Source organism: Argiope bruennichi, chromosome 6 (genome assembly GCF_947563725.1).
Source record: "Argiope bruennichi chromosome 6, qqArgBrue1.1, whole genome shotgun sequence".
Taxonomy (NCBI): Eukaryota; Metazoa; Arthropoda; class Arachnida; order Araneae; family Araneidae; genus Argiope; species Argiope bruennichi.
In genome coordinates this window covers 100,994,425-101,019,845 of record NC_079156.1, presented here as the reverse complement: position 1 = coordinate 101,019,845, position 25,421 = coordinate 100,994,425, and the positions used below count along the sequence as shown (strand labels likewise).

Here is a 25,421-nt window from a genome sequence, read left to right as displayed (position 1 = left end):
AAAAGAAACCCACATGAAATTTGATATATTTAAGTGAATACGTTTTTGAATTATTACGTTCTGAAAGTACAGATAGATAGACAGACCGTAAACGGATTTGGCTAAAAAATGATAGGTGTTTACACAACTGTAAGTATAACATCCTTATATTGAATTTTTTCACCTAGCTCTCTTCTGTTTGTAATTATCGCGTTAATTTATATTCGAATAGCTAGACAGACGATTCAGTCTTCCTTTGAACAGATTTTACTCAAAATCTGATAAAAAGCTGCAAAATTGTTGTAAAAATTGTATGCCAAATTTCAACCGCCTAGCTCAAAGCATTATTGAGTTATCTTTCTCACAGACAGACAGATGCACATTTTCTAAAAATATGTTCTTTAGTACTCGGAGAGGTCTAAAACATGGTAAAAACCTTGAGTTCTAATTTTTTTGATGACTACTATACTTTCTCTATAAACTGCTTACCGAAAAATAAAAAAAAATCATTGCTTAATTAATTTAATCAGACTTGAGTAGAAAAGTATAAATTATTTTACATATGCAATTACATAAATGAACAATATACTATATGTTGTTGATTGATTGATGTTTCTGTTTTATAACAACGTACATTATTCTTTTCAACTGTCATTCCCAGATATTCCTTTTATGCCTCGCTGATGGAAACGGGATGGGGATGGTTTGCTTTCAGTAAGAGATCTTCATATAAATGTATGCAGATGATGGTACAAAAATTTCCCTTTAAAAGTATAGTAGGACTATATGGTGTTCACAGACTACGATTTTAATTCTTTTTCAGGCGTTTTTACAGAGAAAAAAAAGTATTTCTAGTATTGTCCAAATGATGCAGTGAACGTCGAGGTTGTAAGAAAACTTTCTATTTTTTTGCACATTTATCGTATATAAAAAATTTAATAAAAATCACCTATTTCTTGAGCATTTTTATTTCAGTTGTACCATATTTGCTTGCCACTGAGTTTAGTTGTATCGTATTTTTTTTTTTATTTCTGATATGGTAGAATTCACTTTTTTTTGCATTTTTCGTATTGTAATCCTATTCGGCATTTTGTAAAAATTAAAAGTATTTATATTATTAAACACTTTTATTTAATTTGACTTATTTGATACATGGGAAAATGGAGTTTTGATTTTTTTTCTTTCTAATATGCCAGAGATCAAATTTTTTAGCATTAGAATATTATCGAGAACAACACGATTTCCTAAATGTAATGATCGGGCATTCCATATTTTAATTAAATTTTAATTCAATTCGAGTGACATCATTTGGTATTAAATTTGACAGTAAAATAATCTCGAAATTTCACTGTATCTAAATAATGAATGAAAAGCCCAATATTAAAAATATTTAAAAGGAAATTGAATGAAATTTTCCTTTTTGGTACATCAATAATTATATGCTTTTGACAGCTATTTTTGCTAAATTTATTTAAACACTTATTTAATTCCAATTGTTTCATGTTTGTAAAGTTATAATTTTGCAATAGATTTTCCACTCATTTCCACTGATATGCTAGAATTTAGAAAGTTTACCTTTTAGTAAATTTTGGTTGATAATTTACCATTTACATTTTTTCAGATCTTAGTTATCAAATAGTATTTAATTTTTATCTTTCTAGTGACACCAACTAGTAATGAGTTTTAGGAAAATTGATTTTAAAAAATGGAAGAAAAAATAGAATAGTTTTTACTACCGCAAGCAAATTAAAGTATGCTTCCAAAAATTATTTTAATTAAATTTATTTTGCTGTAATACATGGTAATCTTTATATTGATAGATCCAAAAGAAATGAATTCACAAAAGAATAAAATAACAGTCAGAGGCAGGCATGATTTAATTTAAAGTTTTAAAAATATTAAGTATTCAACAAAAATTATGTAGTTGTTAACGAAATTGAATAATTGGCAGAGGCATTTAGAAATATAAATTATTTTTTAAGTATAAAAAAATCCACTATTTTTTTGTTAGTGTGGCAATAAACTGCCAAGCATGGCAATATAAAAATTGGCAAGTGTAACAAATTTACAGAACAAAATTTGTTAAGTCTGTTGCAAACTAAATAAATAAAAGTTTCCTTTTTATTAATTTATCATCAAATTATTTTTTTCGAAGCAATGTTTTTATTTGGGGACAGCAGCTGTTGGAAGAAATACTAAGAATTATCGTCTTATTAAAAAGATCTAATGCTAGTATACCATGAATTATCGTCTGATTAAAAAGATCTAATGCTAGTATACCATGAATTGTCGTCTGATTAAAAAGATCTAATGCTAGTATACCGTGAATTGTCGTCTGATTAAAAAGATCTAATGCTAGTATAAACATCAATTATCATCTGTTTAAAAAGATCTAAGGCTAGTATACCAATAATTATCGTCTGATTAAAAAGGTCTAATACTATTACACCAGAAATTATCGTCTGCTTAAAAAGATCCAAGACTAGTATACCATGAATTATCGTCTGATTAATAAGATATAATACTAGTATACCAAGAATTCTCCTCTAACGAAAAAAATGTAATACTAGTTGTTTTTTTTTAACTTTCTGTGCAAAAAGAAAAGTGATACTTACATAGCAGTGTACACCATTTTCGAGCTTTGTCTATTCCTATGTAGTTCTGTGTAATCATCCATTTTGATATCCAACCACCAATGAATATGAACAAAGCTTGAAATATAAACGGAATGGATGTTAGAATTCCATTCTGAAATAAGAAACATTTTTTAAATACACATCTATAATAAAAATAAAACAAGAAACGTATTTAAAATAACCAAATTCAGGAAAAATCATTGTTATAACTAATTTATATATTTTTATTTTTGTGGAATTAAAACATTTAGAATGAAAATATCGCTTTTCAGAGCTCTACACTGAGAGTAAAAGATCTTTTAAAGCTAGTTAAAATGATAAATTAATAAAAAAAATGAAAAATAAGAGTAGCCGGTGAAAATTGCAAATTCTAGTCCGAAAATGGCCGTTGCATCCTATAAGTAAAAAAATATTAACATTCCAATTTGCAGGAAGAGTGATAGCCTAAAAACAGCATCCTTTTAATGCATTGGAAATTAATTTTCGGTTTGAAGATAATGTTCCAGATAAAGATTGTTTTTTAATTACATTTTTAGCATACCAGAGGAGCGAAAGGAAAAGATTTGTTTAAACATTAACATTCTTTTTTAATTTTATTTTAGAAATTAAAAAAAGTTATTGCTACGGATTGTATTTTAAGTAAATTTTATAAAAAGTTGCAAAAAATATAAATTTTAAAAATTGCAAAACTTATGAACTGCACAAAAATAAAACTACTATTCCTGAAAAAATACACCTCTAAGTTTTCAAAAACTTTCGTGTTGTAAAATTCGTTTTGTACGCTAACAAGTTCTGATGTTAATGCGGAAAAATATTTTAAAATTCCGCTTAACTAAGTCAATTTGCTTAACCAAAACTCCGATAAATAAAGGGGAAGCTTAATAAAAAAAATTAAGTTATTTTCTAAGTGAGCACCTTCTAGCTAACTTTTATTTACAGAAGGGCTTAAAAAACACTCCCGACCCTCTATGACACATTAGCGGCCTCTCCGCTCAGTCAGTCGAGCCAAAATTTCAGACATGGTCGTTTGAAGGTATGTGCTCGAGATTATGATGATTTAAAAATGAAGAACTCAAAATTACGGTTAAAGAATTCAGAATAGATGCACCCATTTTTTTCCTTGAGCAGATTTGATCAATCTATTGAAGAAACCTTAATGGCGTCGGGATGATGAGCGTGTGATGAAAATTGCCTGCTTCAAGCACATACAAAGAAAGGCATTGTAAAGAACTAATGAGAACACAAGAAAGGAAAGGGAAAAAATAAAAAACTTTTAATGCAATTACAAATTTTCAATGTATTCACCTTCGCAGGTGACAACTCATTACATGCGAGAGATTATTGGCAGCAATGAAGAACTAACATAATAGGAGGAATCTACTTAATTTCGGGTTTTATGGCATCTTTCAATTATATCACATATCTCGGACCAGACGTGTACACTTTAGATTTCAGTTAATCCCAGAATCAGAAATCGAAAGGAGTAAGGACGAGGGATTGCAGTAGCCACGAAAATGAATTAATATTACAAATGTAATTCTGAATTAACAGTACCTCTTGTATTGGGTAGTGCAAAACGCTTTCAAGATAAATTGGCTGCACGGAAATTTGATGAGTTATTGCCCAGAAGTGTGAGAAAACTGCATAGGTCATCGCATAAACTGGAACAGACGTCAGAATTTTTTTCCATGGAGTTGGAGGACGCTAGGGCAAGAAAAATAAGGAATTATAATGGTGTATTTTTATTTTGTTATATATTGAATTGTAATTAAATTAAAATGAAGGAATATCTAATGGAAATTTTTTTCATAACAACATCGATGTATAAAATGCAATATGGAAAAAAAGACTTTTTAAAAAAAAGCAGATGATTTTGTCGTTGTTGTCGTGCCCATGCATACAGTGCTAGTGCAAAAGATTAGAGTCCTCCAAAGCAGATGATGAGCTTATGAATTTACCTTCAAAGACAAATCCGTTTCTTGATTTTGTACAATGTAGTTCAATTCTGACTTTCCTATCCTCGGGTGTACTCTGGGAGACTCAAACAAACAAATTTGTACACAGAGACAAAGAACTAATCCTAATCCTCCTGAAAAAGAATAAATTAACCATCAATAATTAAATTTAAAAATTAATATGCTTTAAAATATCAGTTAGCGCATACAATAAATCAACAGCATTATCAAAATGTTTGAAAATGAATATTCATAATATACGAGATATTTGATTATTTATAGAAGTTAAACATCGAGCCTTCGTTATATTTTTTTTATTTAAAATGCTCTGAATGATTACTTATATTATCAGCCCGTTTTGAAGCAATATCAGTTTTTTAGGGACGGACTTAGTAATTTGGAATAGCAGTCAGATTACTATTACGACACTTAGTGGCACTCAATTTCCAAACTTTCGCATTGCAACAGTAGAAGGCATTTCATCCATTACATCAGATTTAATTTGCACCAAATCATATTCTGGTTTAATGGGGTTTTGAGTTTGAAATCAGTTGACGTCGAAGTTGATATCTTACCACCTAGCTTCCATGGTTTCTAAATGTTCTGAAAAACATTGAAAATATCAAGTGAATTTTCCTTGTCGTTCCAGAACAGCAATGATTAACCAGTAAAACAGTATTTTCAACAATGAAACCTCAGAACCCTTTACATACCGCTGAAGATTACTAATTACAACGCTTAGTGGCACCCAATTTAAAAACTTTCGAACTGCATCAACTGGATGGTGTTTCATCCTTTACATCAGATTTAAATCGTCCCAAATCATATTCTGGTTTAATCGGATTTTGAGTTAAAACTCGTCTGGAATCGAAATCGATATCTTACAACCAAGCCTCCGTCTCTTCTACGTATTTTTAAAATATTGAAAACATCAAGAAAATTTTTCTTTTCGTTCCAGAACAGTAATGGTTTACCGGTAAAACAGCACTTTCAAGAATGTGCATTTCACGATCGAAACCAGTGTGCTCTCTAGATACCACAAAAGATAATTGTATTCAAAAGAAAAACCAAATGTTGGAAATTATCCCAGTTTCTATTGTGTGTTTCACTCCCTTCGAAGGACTTAATCCATTCGTTATGGGTAAAGAAATATAACTTTAATAAACATAATAAAAGATTAAAAAAACTTAATTAACTCTAATATCTTGTCATTAAACATATAGAATACTGATAGAAAATGGTTACAGAATATACAGTATTTTACATTTCCAAATAATGCATAGCGCAAGTGCAAAGTGCACGGTGTCCTTTAAGGCGCTGTTGTGAGTAACCCACTTGCAATAAAGATTCCAATTACAATTAAGTTCGGTTATCAAATAATTATGGTAACTAATATCAATTTTCAACAAATTATGTTCTTCATCCTAAGTCCATGTTAAATGAATGAATTTTGTAAAATCAAAGCATTATTTTCTGTTTTCTGTAATTATTCTATAAAAATTCCATTTAATTAATAAAACATCCATGGAAATTTTTGAAAAATTGATAAATATTTAATGAGCAATTGAGATAACATAACTATCTTTCAAAAAATAATACTATCTTATCACTCAGCATATGTATTACTTAACATTTTTTTTCACTACTTTATATTTATTTCTCCTTAGGGAATAAAAAAATAAAAAATAAAAAAAATGATCTTTGATAAATACATGTTTGGTTCAAAAACATAATTAGGTTATCTCGATTGTAAAGTAAGAAATTCATTGAAAGATGATAAATATTTCTTTTTTAATTATTGTATTTTAAAAAAGAATCTTTTGTAATTGAAACAGATTTTTAGCTAGACACGATGTCTTTTTGAAACTATACTTGTATGATGCTTATCTCAGTTTCATTTGCTTCCTAGTAATGATTTAATATACTAAACAAATTATGGAACCAACAGTTACTAGTGAATTGCTCTTGGATTCACCATAAATATAGTAGACAGATGGCCATCCTCCCAGGACAGACGAAGAACACAATGCACCAGAGGAAAAACAGCTTACTAGAGACCCAATAACTGAGCCAGCCATAATCAAGCCATTCAAGAAACCCCTTTCTGTACTCGGAAACCAGTTGGCAGAAAGAACTGAATGTGCAGGTGGCAACAGCCCCTAAAAATATAAATGTAATCAGTTCCATATTTATGAAATAGTTTTTAAGATTGCTTTTGTTCAATTTCGTATTTGCTTTTTTTTTTAATTTCTTTTCTTTTTTGTTAGCATATTTATAAGTAATGCCTTAGATGTTAAATATTTTATATAACCTTTATAAACCTTTTAAATCTATACAATATACATTTCATTTTCAAACTAATGAGTTTTCACCGCATTTTTCATTTTATCACTTTCATATACAAGTGTTAGAAATTTATAATTACAACCTTAATACTATCTTCAAAAATGTACAGTCTTTTAATGCAGTTACTCAGGTTTGTGTGCAATATGCTGCAAACAATGCGGAACTCATAGTCCAGTGCCCAAGAACAGTTACATTGATGATTTGAATAGAACCTTTAATATTGTTGTATCGCTTTATCCCTTCTTTGTATGCTAATGGAAATTTTCATCGTAACATTTAGTGAAAAAAATTATACTGTACAAAACAGTATACTGTAAATTGGGTTTTGTTTGCAACTGTTTTCACGACTATTGCGTAATAAGAAACATAGCTGTCAAAAAAAAAAATCAAATGTCACAATCTTATAGCAGGTTTGAACTTGCCATTCAGCTATTTGTTGTAGTTGGAAGATATGTGCGATTTCTTGAATATTTTTTATAACTAATCTGATATTTTTTTGTGTTAATAAAAGCGATAATGAGTGGAGAAATTTAGAAGAGAGGAACATTGAAGATTTTGTACTGAGTTTTACATGCAAATTTGCATGATGATGGATATTTCCATCATATTGCTTTTTCATTATTTTACATTATATATTTATTCTAGGAATTTTTTAATGTTTTTCCTTTAATCTAGAGCTTGAATTATATCATACTAATTTATTTACAAAAAAAAAAAAAGAAAAAAAATCATGCAAAGAAGGGTTAAGCATCTTGAGCAGTTAGATAGCCTACTCCAAGGAATACTTATTTATTTGTTGGAATCAAATCATAATCACAAAGGCTTAAATCCTAAACTTAGCAATTAAACAAAGCCCTCACACATTACTACAGAGATATTTTTCACTGCCTCCTTGTTTGAAAGTCCCAAACAGGAATAAATGTCCTGGTTGGTCCTGCTTTATAGTTAGCAGCTATAAAAACATATTAAACATTATGTTTTCTTAAAGTTTATGAAGTTAGTTGCTGGAGAATTCTTTTCCCTTTTATCAAATATAAGAATAGGGAATTCTTATAATGACTTTATGAATAGGAAAAAAAGAAATAGTAAAAGTAAATTTTTTTGTTAAACTTAGCAATTAAACAAAGCCCTCACGCATTACTACAGAGATATTTTTCACTGTCTCCTTGTTTGAAAGTCCCAAACAGGAATTAAATGTCCTGGTTGGTTCTGCTTTATAGTTAGCAGTTATAAAAACATATTAAATATTATATTTTCTTAAAGTTTATGAAGTTAGTTGCTGGAGAATTCTTTTCCCTTTTATCAAACATAAGAATAGGGAATTCTTATAATGACTTTATGAATAGGAGAAAAAGAAATAGTAAATATAAATTTTTTTGTTAAACTTAGCAATTAAACAAAGCCCTCACGCATTACTACAGAGATATTTTTCACTGCCTCCTTGTTTGAAAGTCCCAAACAGGAATTAAATGTCCTGGTTTTTCCTGCTTTATAGTTAGCAGTTATAAAAACATATTGAACATTATATTTTTTTAAAGTTTATGAAGATAGTTGCTGGAGAATTCTTTTCCCTTTTATCAAACATAAGAATAGGGAATTCTTATAATGACTTTATGAATAAGAAAAAAAAGAAATAGTAAAAGTAAATTTTTTTGTTAAACTTAGCAATTAAACAAAGCCCTCACGCATTACTACAGAGATATTTTTCACTGCCTCCTTGTTTGAAAGTCCCAAACAGGAATTAAATGTCCTGGTTGGTCCTGCTTTATAGTTAGCAGTTATAAAAACATATTAAACATTATATTTTCTTAAAGTTTATGAAGTTAGTTGCTGGAGAATTCTTTTCCCTTTTATCAAACATAAGAATAGGGAATTCTTATAATGACTTTATGAATAAGAAAAAAAGAAATAGTAAAAGTAAATTTTTTTGTTAAACTTAGCAATTAAACAAAGCCCTCACGCATTACTACAGAGATATTTTTCACTGCCTCCTTGTTTGAAAGTCCCAAACAGGAATTAAATGTCCTGGTTGGTCCTGCTTTATAGTTAGCAGTTATAAAAACATATTAAACATTATATTTTCTTAAAGTTTATGAAGTTAGTTGCTGGAGAATTCTTTTCCCTTTTATCAAACATAAGAATAGGGAATTCTTATAATGACTTTATGAATAGGAAAAAAAGAAATAGTAAAAGTAAATTTTTTTGTTAAACTTAGCAATTAAACAAAGCCCTCACGCATTACTACAGAGATATTTTTCACTGCCTCCTTGTTTGAAAGTCCCAAACAGGAATTAAATGTCCTGGTTGGTCCTGCTTTATAGTTAGCAGTTATAAAAACATATTAAACATTATATATTTTTAAAGTTTATGAAGTTAGTTGCTGGAGAATTCTTTTCCCTTTTATCAAACATAAGAATAGGGAATTCTTATAATGACTTTATGAATAAGAAAAAAAGAAATAGTAAAAGTAAATTTTTTTGTTAAACTTAGCAATTAAACAAAGCCCTCACGCATTACTACAGAGATATTTTTCACTGCCTCCTTGTTTGAAAGTCCCAAACAGGAATTAAATGTCCTGGTTGGTCCTGCTTTATAGTTAGCAGTTATAAAAACATATTGAACATTATATTTTTTTAAAGTTTATGAAGATAGTTGCTGGAGAATTCTTTTCCCTTTTATCAAACATAAGAATAGGGAATTCTTATAATGACTTTATGAATAAGAAAAAAAAGAAATAGTAAAAGTAAATTTTTTTGTTAAACTTAGCAATTAAACAAAGCCCTCACGCATTACTACAGAGATATTTTTCACTGCCTCCTTGTTTGAAAGTCCCAAACAGGAATTAAATGTCCTGGTTGGTCCTGCTTTATAGTTAGCAGTTATAAAAACATATTAAACATTATATTTTCTTAAAGTTTATGAAGTTAGTTGCTGGAGAATTCTTTTCCCTTTTATCAAACATAAGAATAGGGAATTCTTATAATGACTTTATGAATAAGAAAAAAAGAAATAGTAAAAGTAATTTTTTTTGTTAAACTTAGCAATTAAACAAAGCCCTCACGCATTACTACAGAGATATTTTTCACTGCCTCCTTGTTTGAAAGTCCCAAACAGGAATTAAATGTCCTGGTTGGTCCTGCTTTATAGTTAGCAGTTATAAAAACATATTAAACATTATATTTTCTTAAAGTTTATGAAGTTAGTTGCTGGAGAATTCTTTTCCCTTTTATCAAACATAAGAATAGGGAATTCTTATAATGACTTTATGAATAGGAAAAAAAGAAATAGTAAAAGTAAATTTTTTTGTTAATACATTTTAGTTCTCTTTTTTTTTTCTCTTTGAAAAGTTTTCATCGTTCTTCACTTCACTTGAGTTCTAGATAAAGCACTTGTATTCTAAAAGAACTCGAAATGAAGTTTAGAAGATTGGTCACCTGAATTCAGACAAAATTTAAAATAAGAGTCGGATAACTCTTTAGAAATGTTTTTACAAGATATCAGGTATTTTTTAGATATCGCATAGAATATAAGGTACTTAAAATCGAATCATCTAAGCTATCTAACTACCTATCTAAATTATAGATGGATACTAATATTGATGACCAACTATTAGTAAAAGGCATAAATTCTATATTCATGCTCAAAATTTAAATATAGTTTAAAAAAATCCTTTGTATCAAAAAAAGTTCTTTGTATCAAAAAAAGTCCTTTGTATCAAATATCGCAATAATAATAAAGTAAGTCAACTGCATAAATACAAAAATGAAACGCAAGATATTCTAAGATGTATGTACACACTTAAAACTTCGAAAATCGTTCAAAATATCGAATATTTTTTTATTGCTTAATAATGTTCTCTGATCCTTTAGCTTTCAAACGATACCAAGATGTTGTCAATATTCGAAATATGTCTCAAGTTATAATTATTTTTCTTGAGGTGCTTTCATTAAAAATCCTAGTTACGGTGTTTTTAAAACTCATTTTATGAAGAATGATATTTTTCCACTACGTTGCTTCATTCAAACAATCATAACTCAACAAGAAATGAACCAAATACTGTTATTTATATATCAAAATTATCTGTATTAAATAGCGGATGTTTTGTGCCTCAATCAAAGTTATATTTATAGAAATAAATGTTTAATAGCTGTTTAAAACTTAAAATTACAGAAAAAATCTCGCTTTTTCTATTTATCGTTGATGAAAAAGTTGTTTAAAAAAACTATACATTTTTATAAATTGTTTGAGGCAGACAACATGAAGACTCATATTAGGCATCATTTCCAACTAGAATTGTGTGTCCGTACAAATTAGAATTTAAGATATCATGTTTCAAAAAACATGCTAATTAGCTCATTAAATATTATTTAATTAATTAATAATTAGTATAATATGGTTTTTTCTCACTGAAATGAGTTTAAACATATATTAATAACCTTCTGTGAAAAAACTGGATTTTTAAAGTAAAATTAAAAAAAAAATCTTCAAGTGTGTACGTACACCTTAAAAAATTGTTCACTTATTTCAATAGTAAGTAAATCATACAGAAATAAATAAGTTATTAATAGAACTTGGGATTTCAAACGCAAAGAGGTGACATATATAGAGTTGAATATTTCAAAGGAATGACAAATCCAATGGTAAATAGAAGCTGTATCAACAAACTTTTAGAGTAAATAAAGTAAGCATTCATATGACTTGCTATCTGAGAAATACGTGCTTTAAATTATAGAGTTTCTATGCATTCGTATTGTAGTATTTCTATGCATTTGTATTTCAGAGTAATTTACAATCTATTAAACTCTTTTCATACAATTTACCTAGTTTATCATTACTTTTTTAATTCCTTGCCATGAAGTAGTGTAGTGGTCATTCTTTGCATTTGAGATCCCATATCCTATTGCAAAAAAAATTCATTTCTGTATACTAATTAAAATATTTTGCATCTAAAACTGGTTTACTTTTAAAATTTATAAATGACATTTTGATATGCTCTTTAGATTATACAATTCTCATTTTCCTCATCTAGTAGTATTTAATCTCTGGTATCAACAAATTACTACCATTTTCATGTACATTTCATTTGTTCAGTAGCTATATTAAAAAAAAATTACCTGGCCCACACCTCTCAGCAATTGCATGGCAATCATTAAGTAGCTGCTGTGCCAAGCTGCAAATGGACAAAGTATATGAGCCATAGACGAGAGAAAAAGTCCACCAACAATGGTAATCTTAGCTCCATAGGCTTCAGCTAGTAGTCCTCCAGGTATCTGGCTTATAACGTATCCCATGAATCCCGCACCTAATACGTAACCTTGTATTTCAGGACCCCAATTAAATTCTCCGTCATTCTAAGAAAATGTTTTACAATGAGTATTTATATGTATTAGCACATTTTTTTCCCATTTCATTATTGTATGCAAATAATGTTAAACATATACAAAAGCTATCTAAAAAGTATCCGACCTTGAATTTTCCTGTTTATAATAATGATTCTAGAGCGGCCCCACTGTGCACAGTAGAAGTACAGGGTGGTAAAAAAAAAACTTCCCCTATATATGAAACCCTAGCGGCCTACCCGCTCAACCAATCGAACCAAAATTTCAGACATGGTTGTTTGAAGGTATGCGCTGGAGATTGTGATGATTCTAAACAACGCAGAGCTCACGGTTACGGTTACAGTGAGAGAATTTTGAAATTTTCGAATGGCAACACCCACTTTTTCCTTGCTCAAATTGATCGGCGTATTGAAAAACCACAAATGGCGTTGGAACGATTAGCGTGTGACAAAAATTGCCACCGTAAAGCATTTGCAAAGAAGAGCATTATAAAGGACGAATGACAACACAGAGAGGAATGAGAAAAAAAGTTTTTATTGGAATGGAAAGTTATAATTACAGGTTTCCAACGTGTTCACCTTCGCAGGCGACAACGCATTGCATTCGGGAGATTGTGGACAACAATGCCGAACGTAACACGAAAGGAGGAATCTGTATAACTTCACGTGTTATGGCATCTTGCAATTCTGACATTGTTGCAGAATTCCGTTATTCCTGAATTGCAGCAACGAAATGTCATTAGGGACATTGTATGGATGCAAGATGGAGCTCCTCCACTCGTCGCCCAATGTGTTCGACCAGTGCTGCAACAACACTTTGGTGATAGAGTAATCTCTAGTAACTTTGCAGTTTCGTGGCCACCGTGATCCCCCGACTCACTCCTATGGATTTCTGGTTCTGGGGTTATCTGAAATCTAAGGTGTACACGCCTAGTCCACGAGATGTGTCAGAATTGCAAGATGCCATAACACTTGAAGTTATGCAGATTCCTCCTTTCATGTTACGTTCGGCATTGTTGTCCACAATCTCCCGAATGCAATGCGTTGTCGCCTGCGAAGGTGAACACGTTGAAAACATGTAATTATAACTTTCCATTCCAATAAAAACTTTTTTTTCTCTTTCCTCTCTGTGTTGTCATCAGTCCTTTATAATTCTCTTCTTTGCAAATGCTTTACGGCGGCAATTTTTGTCACACGCTAATCGTTCCAACGCCATTTGTGGTTTTTCAATACGCCGATCAATTTGAGCAAGGAAAAAGTGGGTGTTGCCATTCGAAAATTTCAAAATTCTCTCACTGTAACAGTAACCGTGAGCTCTGCGTTGTTTAGTATCATCACAATCTCCAGCGCATACCTTCAAACAACCATGTCTGAAATTTTGGTTCGATTGGTTGAGCGGATAGGCCGCTAGGGCTGCATATATAGGGGAAGTTTTTTTTGGACCACCCTGTAGATAACTAAATGTGCATGCTTGATTTTTCCCCCCCTTATTCGGGTGCGTCAGTCGCTGCTTACTGGTCCCTGAGTAAGGTGCTGTCATGAGATTTTTGATTTCTCTCAAGATAACTGAAGGTGTTGAGCAAAGAAACTGCATCAAATTTCGCCAAAAGCTTAGTGATTCTCAAAGGAAAACAATTCGTAAGATTCAGCAAGTGTTCGGTAACGATGCTATTGAGATAAAAAAAAAGGGAAGCAGTGGTTTAACCGATGCAAAAAGGACCTCACATCTTTGCAGACGATCACGAATGCAATACTGATACGCACCGGAAGGACAAACAGTGACAAAAGAGTATTATCACAAAGTTCTACGCCGACTCAGAGATGCAGCTCGGAGCAAAATAGCAGATCTCTGGAAGAAGAAAAACTGGCAAATTGCATTATAACATAGCTCCGGCTCATTCGTCATACCTGATCCAATTCTTTGCAAAACACGGAATTTCAGTCATCTCCCAACCTCTCTATACCCCAGATATGGCTCCTTGCGATTTCTAGTTGTTTCCGAAATTGAAGATGCCATTGAAAGGATCCTATTTTGAGAACAGCGAAGATATAATGCAGAATGCGATAACGAAAATGAACACCATCCCAAAAGAAGACTTCCAGGAATGTTTTCGGCAGTGGAAGGATTGGTGGGCTTAATGTGTGATGGCGCAAGGGACCTACTTTGAAGGGAATTAGGATCCAAATTTCGTCACGTAAGTAACGTTTCTCCTGGCCAAAAGTGGGATACTTGTTATACAGCCCTGGAAGAATGCTAGACGTAATTTTTATTTATAAAATAAGGCGAAATGTACGAATATGATATTCCGAATTAATAGATCATATTATAAAAAAATATTATGTAGTCACATGACATTTTCATATGAAAATTATATTTTTAAAGTTCTTTCCTTAAAATTATAATTACCTCTTATGAACTCTTTATTTACATCTCAAAAGTTAAATTAATTCTTTATTATGTGATAAATCAATACTTTAATGTAATTTTATTTGAGTTAAAATAGATTAAATACTTATAAAATAAATTTCTATATGAATATTTCATTAATAATTTCTGCTAATTATAGAAATCATTATCATCAACTACAAATTTGTATGCCGGCGTCCTGGCATAGGGGTAGCGCGCCTTCCCCGTGTTCTGGGCGTCCTGGGTTCGAGTCCCGATACGGGCATGGTTGTTCTTCCTCCGTTCGATGTGTGAATGTGCCCCCCTGTAAAAAGGGGTTGTGCAAGCGAATGAGATGTGTGAGTAGCTAAGACGTACTCTTGGCCCGAGTTGGCGCTACTAAAAACAAGAGACGCTCCCTTGGCTTAAAATCGCCAACTTCGTCAGCGAGCTTGTGCATGGCAAGTGCCATTAAAAACAACAACAAAAACACCGAATTTGTATAATTCGATACTAAAATGCTTACATTTAAATTACTTTGTAACGGTGATACAAAGCAAATATTTTAAAACTATTTTTTACTTTGTTTCTAGCTACGGTTTTTAAACTTACATTCCGAAAGAGTTCTGTTTCACTTTTAACGAAGAATTTTTTTTCATCATATATTTCAGACTTTTATCCGTGTAAACTAGTTAAATGTACTTGTAACTGCAAGAATTTCAATGATGCTAATTTAAAAATTTGAATTATCTTTCAGAATCTTAATAAATTTTGGCGTGCATTCAAACTAAATTGATGAAACAGCGTTTCAGTACGAAATTCTTCTTCTCAGACAAGGCTTAGTTTTTCTTCTTAACACTCTCATACATTCCTAGTTGTTCAATTTTTTTTCCATTTAAAAGCTTTCATAGGAAATACGATTCCGTTTAGTTTACAGCTACGAAAATTTCCGCCTCCTTGATCATGTAACTGCCATTAAGTTAATGTAATGAAAGATATTCATCAAAATAGGACTCGCATTCCGTCATTCTTCCTTTAAGTTTTTCTGGCTTTCAAGATGATCGTGGGAGCGATATTAAAAATTTTTGCTTGAAATAAATAGCTAATTTGTGCTTTATCTCACCAATTTGTCACCTCGTTATTGATTCAGTGCATGCTTATAAATTAATATTGTTTCTCCTCATACCAATATTCCCTCGGGGAGCACCTCCAAGTGAGGGTGAGATGATTCCGGTATGGTGGTTGGATCACCCCACCCTAGCGGGTACACAAAAAGGTGGGGGATCTGGTTCCTCCCATCGATGACGTGACGTACTTCCTTCGGGAAGGGTTGTACCGTGGCCGGATATGACCCTTTGGACTCAATCACAGTTCCCGCCAGTGTTGCTGTTGCGGCGGTCCGGTCATTTCTTTATCCGTGTGCCTTCGGGTGGGTCGGAGAGTCAGTGATATGACTTATCCTTATACTGATTGATTGACTTTTTTTTGCAGCTGATGTGGAAAACAATGGCAAAGAAACAAAAAGGAAGCTAGGGGAAGTATTTCACGATTTTCTTGATATTTATGAACAGACATATGCAATACAGGATTGTCATAAAACGCCCTTATGTGTTTGAAAACATTTACAGCATAAAGAAATGAGTGGTATAAAATGAAATTTAATATGCAAGCTGTGGAAGATATAGTGGAATAAATTCCACAAAATGAAAAAAAAATGCAATATTTTGTTTCACATAGCAGAGTATGGCATAACATAAATATTGCAAATGACTTAGGAAATCCCGATGTTGATTTGCAATAAAATACACTATCTACCGATAAGTTTCTGAACACCCATACAAATGAGGATATCTGAGATCCTCCGGATCTACATCCCGCCTTCTGTACTTAAATATCGTGTAGAAAACAGCATTGGCATTAGTCCCATGCGGGATACCACGAATTTTGTGAGCTGTCTGACTTTGAGAAAAGCGTGATCATCCTGTTGTTGTTTCGAATGGCACTTGCCATGGACAAGCCCGCTGTCGAAGACAGCCGATTTAAGCCTCAATGGGGAACGCCTCTTGTTTCAATAGTAGCGCCATCTAGGGCCAAGTGTACGACTTAGCTACACACACGTCACAACCCTTTTTACGGGGTGGACTTCATTCACGCATTTCATTCACTCAACCACAGATCGTAATTTAGACCTGAATCAGATAACGATCACCCCTGATCCAGGACTTTGTGACCACGACAGATTTAACGCGCGTCAGCCACCAAGCACGCGGGGAATCTTCGGCCCGGCGGGGTTCGAACTCGCAACCTAAGGGACGCGAATCCGATGCTCTACCAACCAGGCTATCCCGGCCTCTGATCATCCTATATCATAGAAATGACCGATCCTTAAAGGACAAATCTAGTGAGTTAAGCATTCCAAAATCGACAGTGACTTTTGTGATTAAGAAGTTGAAGGTGGGTGGTGATTTTGGAAATGTGTTTCGATCCGACAGACCCACGAAATTAAGAGATAGAGGCTGACAAGTGCAGTCGAAAGAAATTGGGTAAAACCGCACCAAACCGATGGCCCATATACTCTAGGAGTTCCAACAAGCATCCAAGATTGTTTTTTTGATAAATACCATTCGCAATGAAGTACATTTGCTTGATTTCCATGGTCGTGCTGCCATCCATATGCCTTTGACTACAAAATCCAATCGCCCTTTTTGGTTGATGTGGTGAAAGACATATTGAAATTGGACATTAGATAAGTGAAAACAGTTTCTTCGTAGTGAGGAATCAAGGGTTAATCTCTACCAATCGGACAACAGAGTCTGAGTTTGGCATGCATTCGCATTATGGTAATAATAAAATGTGGAGGAGATGGAATTATCGTCTGGGGATGATCCTCGTGCTGTGGTCCGGGAGCCTTGATCCCAATTCATTGTTAGCTCAACGCCACCTCTTACTCCACTTTTATGGATAATCCAGTGCTGTGGAAATTTTATGGGTTGGATCATTGGATTGCAGGATGACAAAGCCATTTGTCATGTCGCAAGGTCCACCATGAATTGGTATGATGATAATGGAATGAACCAACTGGACTGACCAGCTCACAGTACAAACTTGAACTCTTTAGTAAATCTCTGGGACGAGTTGGATCGCCGAATTAAGGAGTGCAGCAACCTTCCAAAGTCAGTGAAAGAACTTACATGTCTTCTCCAAGCCGATTGGAAGAAAATACCACTATTTATCATCCAAACACATGTGGAAAGCATGCCCCAGTGGGATAAAGATACAATTGCCTCAGGTGAAGACTCTACCAACTATTGAATATGAATAAATAGTATTTATCTCTTTCATCACAGGTGTCCAATTACTTATTAGCAGATAGTGTATTTTTCACACGGTATGTTTTCTTTCCTCTGTGTGCATTTTTAGCAATCGAACAAAAATAAAATATTGCATAACTCATTCTCTGTGATTTCTTTATAATTTTGTTTTACTTATTTTAGCTAAGATAACGCTAAATTTTTTATTATCGGTGACTCTTGAGGATAAATTACTGCTGCAGATTCTTTTCGCGTCTACCTCACTAGGCTTCCTAAGCAAATTGATTTTTATTTAACATATGCTTTTAAATAGGAGTAGTTATTTTATAACCAGCCTGTATTAGTATATGTTTGCATTTGTATAGATTTTATAGATAATATTTGCTAATACCTACAGTTTCATATGGTTGTAGAATTATAGTATGTCAAAATAATATTATTTTCAATATTATGATTATTTCTAATATTATAGAATGTACTTTCTAATGAGACTCTGTGAAGTTAACATAAATAACAGCAAGATAATAATCGTTAAGGATATCAATATTTTTATTTTATAAATTTCTATAAAAGAGTCTATTAAGTAGGTTAAATGCTGATCTACAATTTCAATTAGAAAATTATTTTAAGATAAAACTTGATGGAATGGGAAAATAATTAGATACCACGACTTAAAACACATGAAGGCAGTTGTTAATTAATACGAGCATTATTTGTTTTCAAGACTATGACATCACATTATGACATACGACAAAAATGACTTTAATATATCCATGATTATGATATCTCATGATGAACATTCAACAAGACTTACATCATGATTATGGCATATGGATTGACTGCATTATGCTAAATCTGACAAACTAAATAAAATTTAGTTATTTTCTAAGCAAAATAACAAGGCAGATCTCATGGGAAATGATTTCAATTAAGAAATAAGAGAGGAAAATAACATTTTGGAAATGACACTTTGTTTATAAATATCCTAAATATGAACGAAATATTTTTTTGTTGATTTTAATTCAACATTTCACAATATCTTATGAAGAGTAATTAGGAAAAATCCGACTAATATTATCATGCTAAATTCATACTTACATTTGGAAGTGAAGATTCGGCAGCAATAGATTCATTTATAGGACAAGATCCAAAGGTCAAATTAAAATTTTTCCTTGAGTTGGCAGCAGTATTGTTCACCATTGCCACAACGCTCATACTCGTTGCCAGTCTATAAGCATCTATCTCAAAGAACACGAAGAATTCTAATAGCGTCACTATGTAACGACATTGAAGCAGTGATTGCCACATATCTGAAATGGGAATTTCTACGCTCAGAGAGTGGTTTCTAGTCGTGAAGATAAATAATATTGTTACAAAATTTTTCTTCTACAAATACCGCTAATCAATCGCAACACATTTAATCGCTAGTTCAGCAGCTTGCTTGCTGTCTAATCCTCTCAAAATCTTATTTTGTCGGCGACTCCTACTGCTCTCACACACGACTTTTGACAATACACACCACTTCCCTCCAGCTTCAGAGTGTCTGTCTTTTATAGCTCCGGGAGGCGGGGCTAGAATCTCCAGACCAATCAGGACGTATCTGAGTGTATCTTGTTTCCTACTGGATGGATCATGAAACTTCTCGAACTTTCCAGTATGATCCATTTAGTCGCCAAACTCGCCAAATTCATCGCCAGGCCGCCAAATGCTCGCTGTCTATCGCCAAGCTCTGAGTTCATTGACGCACAGGGCAGATCTTACACAGGGTTTTAACGGTTTTTCCCAGGCTGATACTATTCGTGCCATGTAGCAAAATTACAAATTTGTAACAATATTTATATTTACAGACAAAAAGAACCATTGAGTTATTTTTAGAATTAGGAAATGAAATGATCTCATTTTTTTCATCTTTAGAAAAAAACTACCATACATTTTTCTTATATTTATATGTAATGTTCTACTTCATACACTAAGAAATAAATGATAACTCATTTCTAAGTTCATATGCAGTTAATAATGCACAAGTAATAATAAGACATGTTTCCTGGAAGATCACTTCCACAAAGCTGGAATGCCTGTCTGAAAGTTTATGAGCATAACTCAAGAACAGTTAGGAAATTTCGACATTAAGGTTATAAATTCCAAATTATTTTGTCTCCCGTACTTTATTGAAAAATGATGCAATGCATTTTGAACCTGCTGTTGTGCGTCATTAGTATGAGTAAATCACTTCACGTGACATTAAACATTTAACTATTTAATCGGTATCGTATCTGACATTTATTTAACCTGGCGACTGTAGCTAATATACAAATTTTAGAATTAAGACATGATATAAATACGTGTCATTTTGTTTGTAAGATGTTTTGGTTCGGTACTGGTCTCAGGTCCTGTAATGACCGTTTATGTTTTTATAAGTTATCTCCGTCATATCTGTAAATAGTTCATCATGTGCTCAATTTTATTTCCACTTAATAAATTGTGTTTAAATTAAACCTTTCCTTTTGTCGGACCCAATTTTTGGAGACTTTTTATTTGTCATCATTTCCAATGCAATACTCTAATATCAAGCGGCTGAATTCCCAGCCGTTTTATAAAATATCATTTTATCAAGAACTCCTTTGAGTTCAAATCATTTTATTAACGGTTCGTTTTAAGCAATAATAAGGCCGTTTTGAAACGCCATTTTGAACCACTGTCAGATGACTAGGACTAAATCTGAGCTGACACCTCACTCTCCAAACTTCTCTATACCAACGGGAGGACGGCTGTCCCCTACTGATTTAACGTGCATCCGACCCGCATACACGACGGTGTTTCGGTGGAATCGGGTTTCCCTCCGATTCCGAAACCGAGACCTTACCACCAGGCCACCGCAACCTCAAGAATCCTCTGAGATAGAAAGATCAAATCAAAACATGTTTTTTTTTTTTTTTTTAAATTGTGAATTTCTCATAAATTTGGAGTGAAATCCACATATAGGAAATTTCGGTTTGCTGATTGAGTGCAAAAAAATAATATAACTGCAAAATATAAAAACTAGATGGATTAAGTTTGGTAGACATATTTAACATCTAATCGCTAATCTACCTGAAATGAAATAAATCCGTCAACGGTTAAATGTCTGTAGATAGTACATTCACATGTAAACACGATAACTCAAAAACGCAGCGTCTCGTAGAAATGGAGTTGAGCATATACTAGCTTGTGACTAAATTTGCAGCTTTGTGCCTTAGTTTGGTTTCAAATTCTCGAGAAAAAGGTATCTAAAATGCATACTCGAGTTTCTTCAATATTCCAAAAGGTGGAAAACTCTTATTGCCAGATAAACATCTGAGCACTCATGGTATTCTCAGCCTTACCCAAGGTCTTAAATTTTTATGAGTAAGGGAAGAGTGCAAACTATTAGAAAGTGCGTGATAATTTAGTTTAGTTATAGTTATATTAACGTTCTGTTTTAAAGCAACACTACGCTTATTTTGGGACGGACCTCGTAATTTTGAACCACGGTCAGATGAGGAGGATGACACCTGAGCTGGCACACCCTCACCAAATTTCCATAGCATCGAGAGGAAAATACATGGCAGAGTTTCGGGAAAATATTCTCCGAAACTTTTATACTTCTTATAATTTATAAAAGATTTAAAAAGAGATATTTCCATCACACTATAAGAGGCTGATTAATATTTTTGATAATAATTAATAATTTTCAATAATAATTCATAATAAAATTCCATAAAGAAAATTATTCATAAAGATTTCATTTTCATCTTACTAAGATGCATAATGACATAATTATTGAGCATGTATCCACAAGATATATACAATGGTGGCCAAAAGTGTGGACATTTTTTGAAAGTTTCATGTTTTTCTACTTTGCGTGCTTGTAGAATATATTAATTTTCACTTAAATACAAATGTTTATATATCAAATTGAAGGTAATTTAATGTAACACTTAATAACAAAAACAGTATTACAATATCTGTATTACAAAAAAAGTTACGCTCATTTTAGTAGAGCAAACAAACACAAATAATTTTGAATAATGACGTGTTTTGTAATAAAAGCGTACTAGCTAATCACAAACACTGTTCTGAGGACCAGTTAAATGTCTGTAACTATAGTTTAGGTTATTTGGATGGCGAAAGAGTTATTGTTGTTGAAATATTTTGCAGAATGATGCATACTAGTACAATTAAATAGAGTATTGCTGTTTATGAATATTTTAAGTCCTTTTTTTTAATTAAACTAATTTTAAACAATGTCACCAACAAGAACTGATTGGACATCTACAAAAAGAAGCGGAATTGTCATATTGAGAGAAAATGGTCTCTCTTATACTGAAATTGCAAGACAAGTTGGTGGTTCATTGACTTGTTCTGGTGTATGAAAGTTCTGTTTACATTATGAAAAAACGAAATCAGTGGAATATAAGGCCAAATCAGGCCGAAAAGAATGCACAAGTGCTACTGCCGATAGAAAAATTAAATGGCTATGCCTTCAAGATAGAAAAATTTCATCAGATGCCATTAGATGTGAAATGAATGCAGCGGGTATTGCAGTAAGTTCAAGAACAATAAGAAGAAGATTATCAGGATTTGGACTACAAGCTAGAATTCCAAGGAAAAAACCATATTTAAATCAAAAGCAACGCGAAAAATGAGTTAAGTGGGCAAAAGAACACATTAAATGGTCAGAAAATCAATGGAAGCAAGTAATCTGGAGCGATGAGACTAAAATATCGCTCTTTGGTAGTGATGGTAGAAAATACGCGAGACGTAGAGTAGGTGAAGTGCTTCATCCTGATTACATTGAAGCAACTATAAAATCAACAACAAATGCCATGATTTGGGCATGTATGTCTGCAGATGGTGTGGGCCGAATTCAAGTGATTGACGGCATCCTGAATGCCAAAAAATACATCGAAACTGTCCTGGAATCAAAATTGATACCTTCCATCAGGGATTTCTTCCCCAACAAAGCACCATTTATTTTTCAGCAGGATTCAGCTCCATGCCACAGCAAAAGTATGCAAAGCATGGTTTCAAAATAAAGGCATAGATGTATTACCATGGCCAGGAAACAGCCCTGATCTCAATCCAGTTGAAAATTTGTGGCGACGTTTGAAAATTCTTGTACGAAAAAAACGTCCATCCAATAAAAGACAATTTATTGAATCTATAATTGATTCTTGGCACCATGTGATTACGAAAAATGAACTCCAAACACTCATTCACTCGATGAAAAGACGCTGTGAAGCTGTCTTAAAAAATAAGGGTTATATTACTAAGTATTGATTGTGTAAGTATCACTTTAAAAAAATGCAAATCCAAGATAGATTTTACTAAAATGAGAGTAACGTTTTTTGTAATACAGATATTGTAATACTGTTTTTGTTATTAAATTCTACATTAAATTACCTTCAATTTGATATATAAATATTTGTATATAAGTAAAAATTAATATATTTTACAAGCATGCAAATTTGAAAAACGTGAAACTTTCAAAAAATGTCCACACTTTTGGCCACCACTGTATGTTGCATATATCGTGTATAAATCGTATACCTGTAAGTCTGTACGTATTAGCAGTATAAATAGCTTCGGTAATTAATTTTTTGGTGTTTCATTAAGAAAAATTACTTTCTAAATTAATGAAAACTTACTTTTATGTTTTTTTGTAATTGCAGATGCATCTGATTCTCTAAGATCCTTGGGAAACGGAGTATTCTTCTGATTACAGCTCTTTGCAACGCTGGATTCATTGGGTAAATTAGGCCCTTCATTCATTTTAATATCCGTGAAATGTATTTACTCACTTCATTAAATGTTGTTATTTATGGAAATGGGAGCCTAGAAATGAAAACAATTTTTGAAATCTACAAGAACATAATAATCCTACTGTATCTGCGCATACTACCGTCGCGCCATCTGTATGAAAAACGTGTTCTTATGTAAACAGTCAGTTGAGTGCGAGCAGCCGGGAAGAGATGTGTGTACCATCGGCGCTCGTCAAATTATTGAGTGTGGGTTAAGAGTGAATTACAGTCCGCTAAATGAGCATTTATTTATTGAGTTTGAGTTCTTTTCATGAGCATCGACGACACCTAGTAACACTCACACATCATCATGAACATAAAATTACTACTTATCTTACAAATTGAATTTTAGTTTCTAGAAATTGATTTGATTGCATTTAAAAAGAAAATCTCATGAATCTGGTATTGAAAGTAGAAATAAGATCTAATAAATGCGTTTTCAAAATAATACTTAAAAATAACTCCCTATTATATAAATACTCATACACAGTTTATAAATTCGTTAAAAAAGATGACTATGTTTGTTTTGAAATGGTAAATGCATATGGAAATGAAATTCATGATGCATAAATATTAAAATACGATATTCAAATTTTAGATTTCGTTTTGTTCTGCATTTCTATTAAGTGACGTCACTTTCAGATAGCTCTACTAATTTATCGTTTGGTTTCTTATTTTTAATAAATAATCTCGCACCACAAAGGAAAACGAGAATATCGTTTGGTTTTTTTTCCCCGAATTCGTTTTAAATTTAATTATCATACTCTTGTAATATGCAATTTATGCTTATTCTTTGACGACTTTTTGCATACTTTATAACTGCTTTTTTTGGACAAAATTGCTTCTGAAAAGATCTCTATTATATAAATATTAGAATATAGCTTTAAAATCAAACTGCTCAAGAATCATTGGATTTTACGATAGCATTCAGAATATTCTAATTGTAGCAAATTTGCGACCGAATTATTTGCTACTACATATGTTATTTTCAACTACCGCAACATAAGCGATGCGTTTTAAAGAGTTTTCGCTTCAAAACAAATAGTCAACGCACGTTTCAATAATGCATCCTTGTTTAATGAAAATCACTATTACATACACTTTTGCTTTTACACACTTATTCCGATTTTTTCAGAAGCACGAAAAGAATGTAGTTGACAAGCTGATAGCTGTTTAAACAGACGCAATAACCGGATTTAGCTGAAATTTAAAATCGTTGTTTAATTTTAACAGCTGTTTCTAAATAGTAAATCTAGATTGCAAAATAGTTTAACTAGGATTGAAGGATATAATAAGATTTCTTTAAATAGAACTATTGGCCTGCTGACGCTTCTACTGACTATTAAAATATTTGACTAGATAGAAAAAGTGCTTTTCAGTGAAAACCCTAAATTTTATTTTATGATCTAAAAATAAAGACGCGACATTTTAGATTCTAAAGCAGCTTTAATATGTTTTAAACAGAAATGCAGATATACAGCCTGAGTAAAAACTTTAAGGCCAGTAACATTTTTTGAGAAAATGGAAACATATAAACTGAGGAATTAAAATACCATTTTATTGATAATTGTTGAGCTTAAATAAAAGTAAAAAAAGTAGAAAAATTAATTTGCAAATATTTTATTATTAGAAAATATTACAGAACACACAG

The 25,421-nt window shown here is 32.1% G+C and overlaps 1 protein-coding gene across 1 annotated transcript in view; it reads right to left on the bottom strand.

The window, feature by feature from the left end:
• Positions 1-25,421, bottom strand: part of LOC129971868 (putative inorganic phosphate cotransporter) — a 65,911-nt gene that overhangs the window by 4,539 nt on the left and 35,951 nt on the right. The window contains exons 2-8 of the mRNA XM_056085845.1: positions 23,618-23,804; positions 19,050-19,261; positions 12,031-12,267; positions 6,546-6,729; positions 4,574-4,704; positions 4,170-4,319; positions 2,595-2,727 (exon numbers count right to left, since the gene is read on the bottom strand). Of these exons, the coding sequence (XP_055941820.1) occupies positions 2,595-2,727; positions 4,170-4,319; positions 4,574-4,704; positions 6,546-6,729; positions 12,031-12,267; positions 19,050-19,261; positions 23,618-23,741 (1,171 nt within the window). The 5' untranslated portion in view covers positions 23,742-23,804. The remainder of the gene's footprint in view (positions 1-2,594; positions 2,728-4,169; positions 4,320-4,573; positions 4,705-6,545; positions 6,730-12,030; positions 12,268-19,049; positions 19,262-23,617; positions 23,805-25,421) is intronic.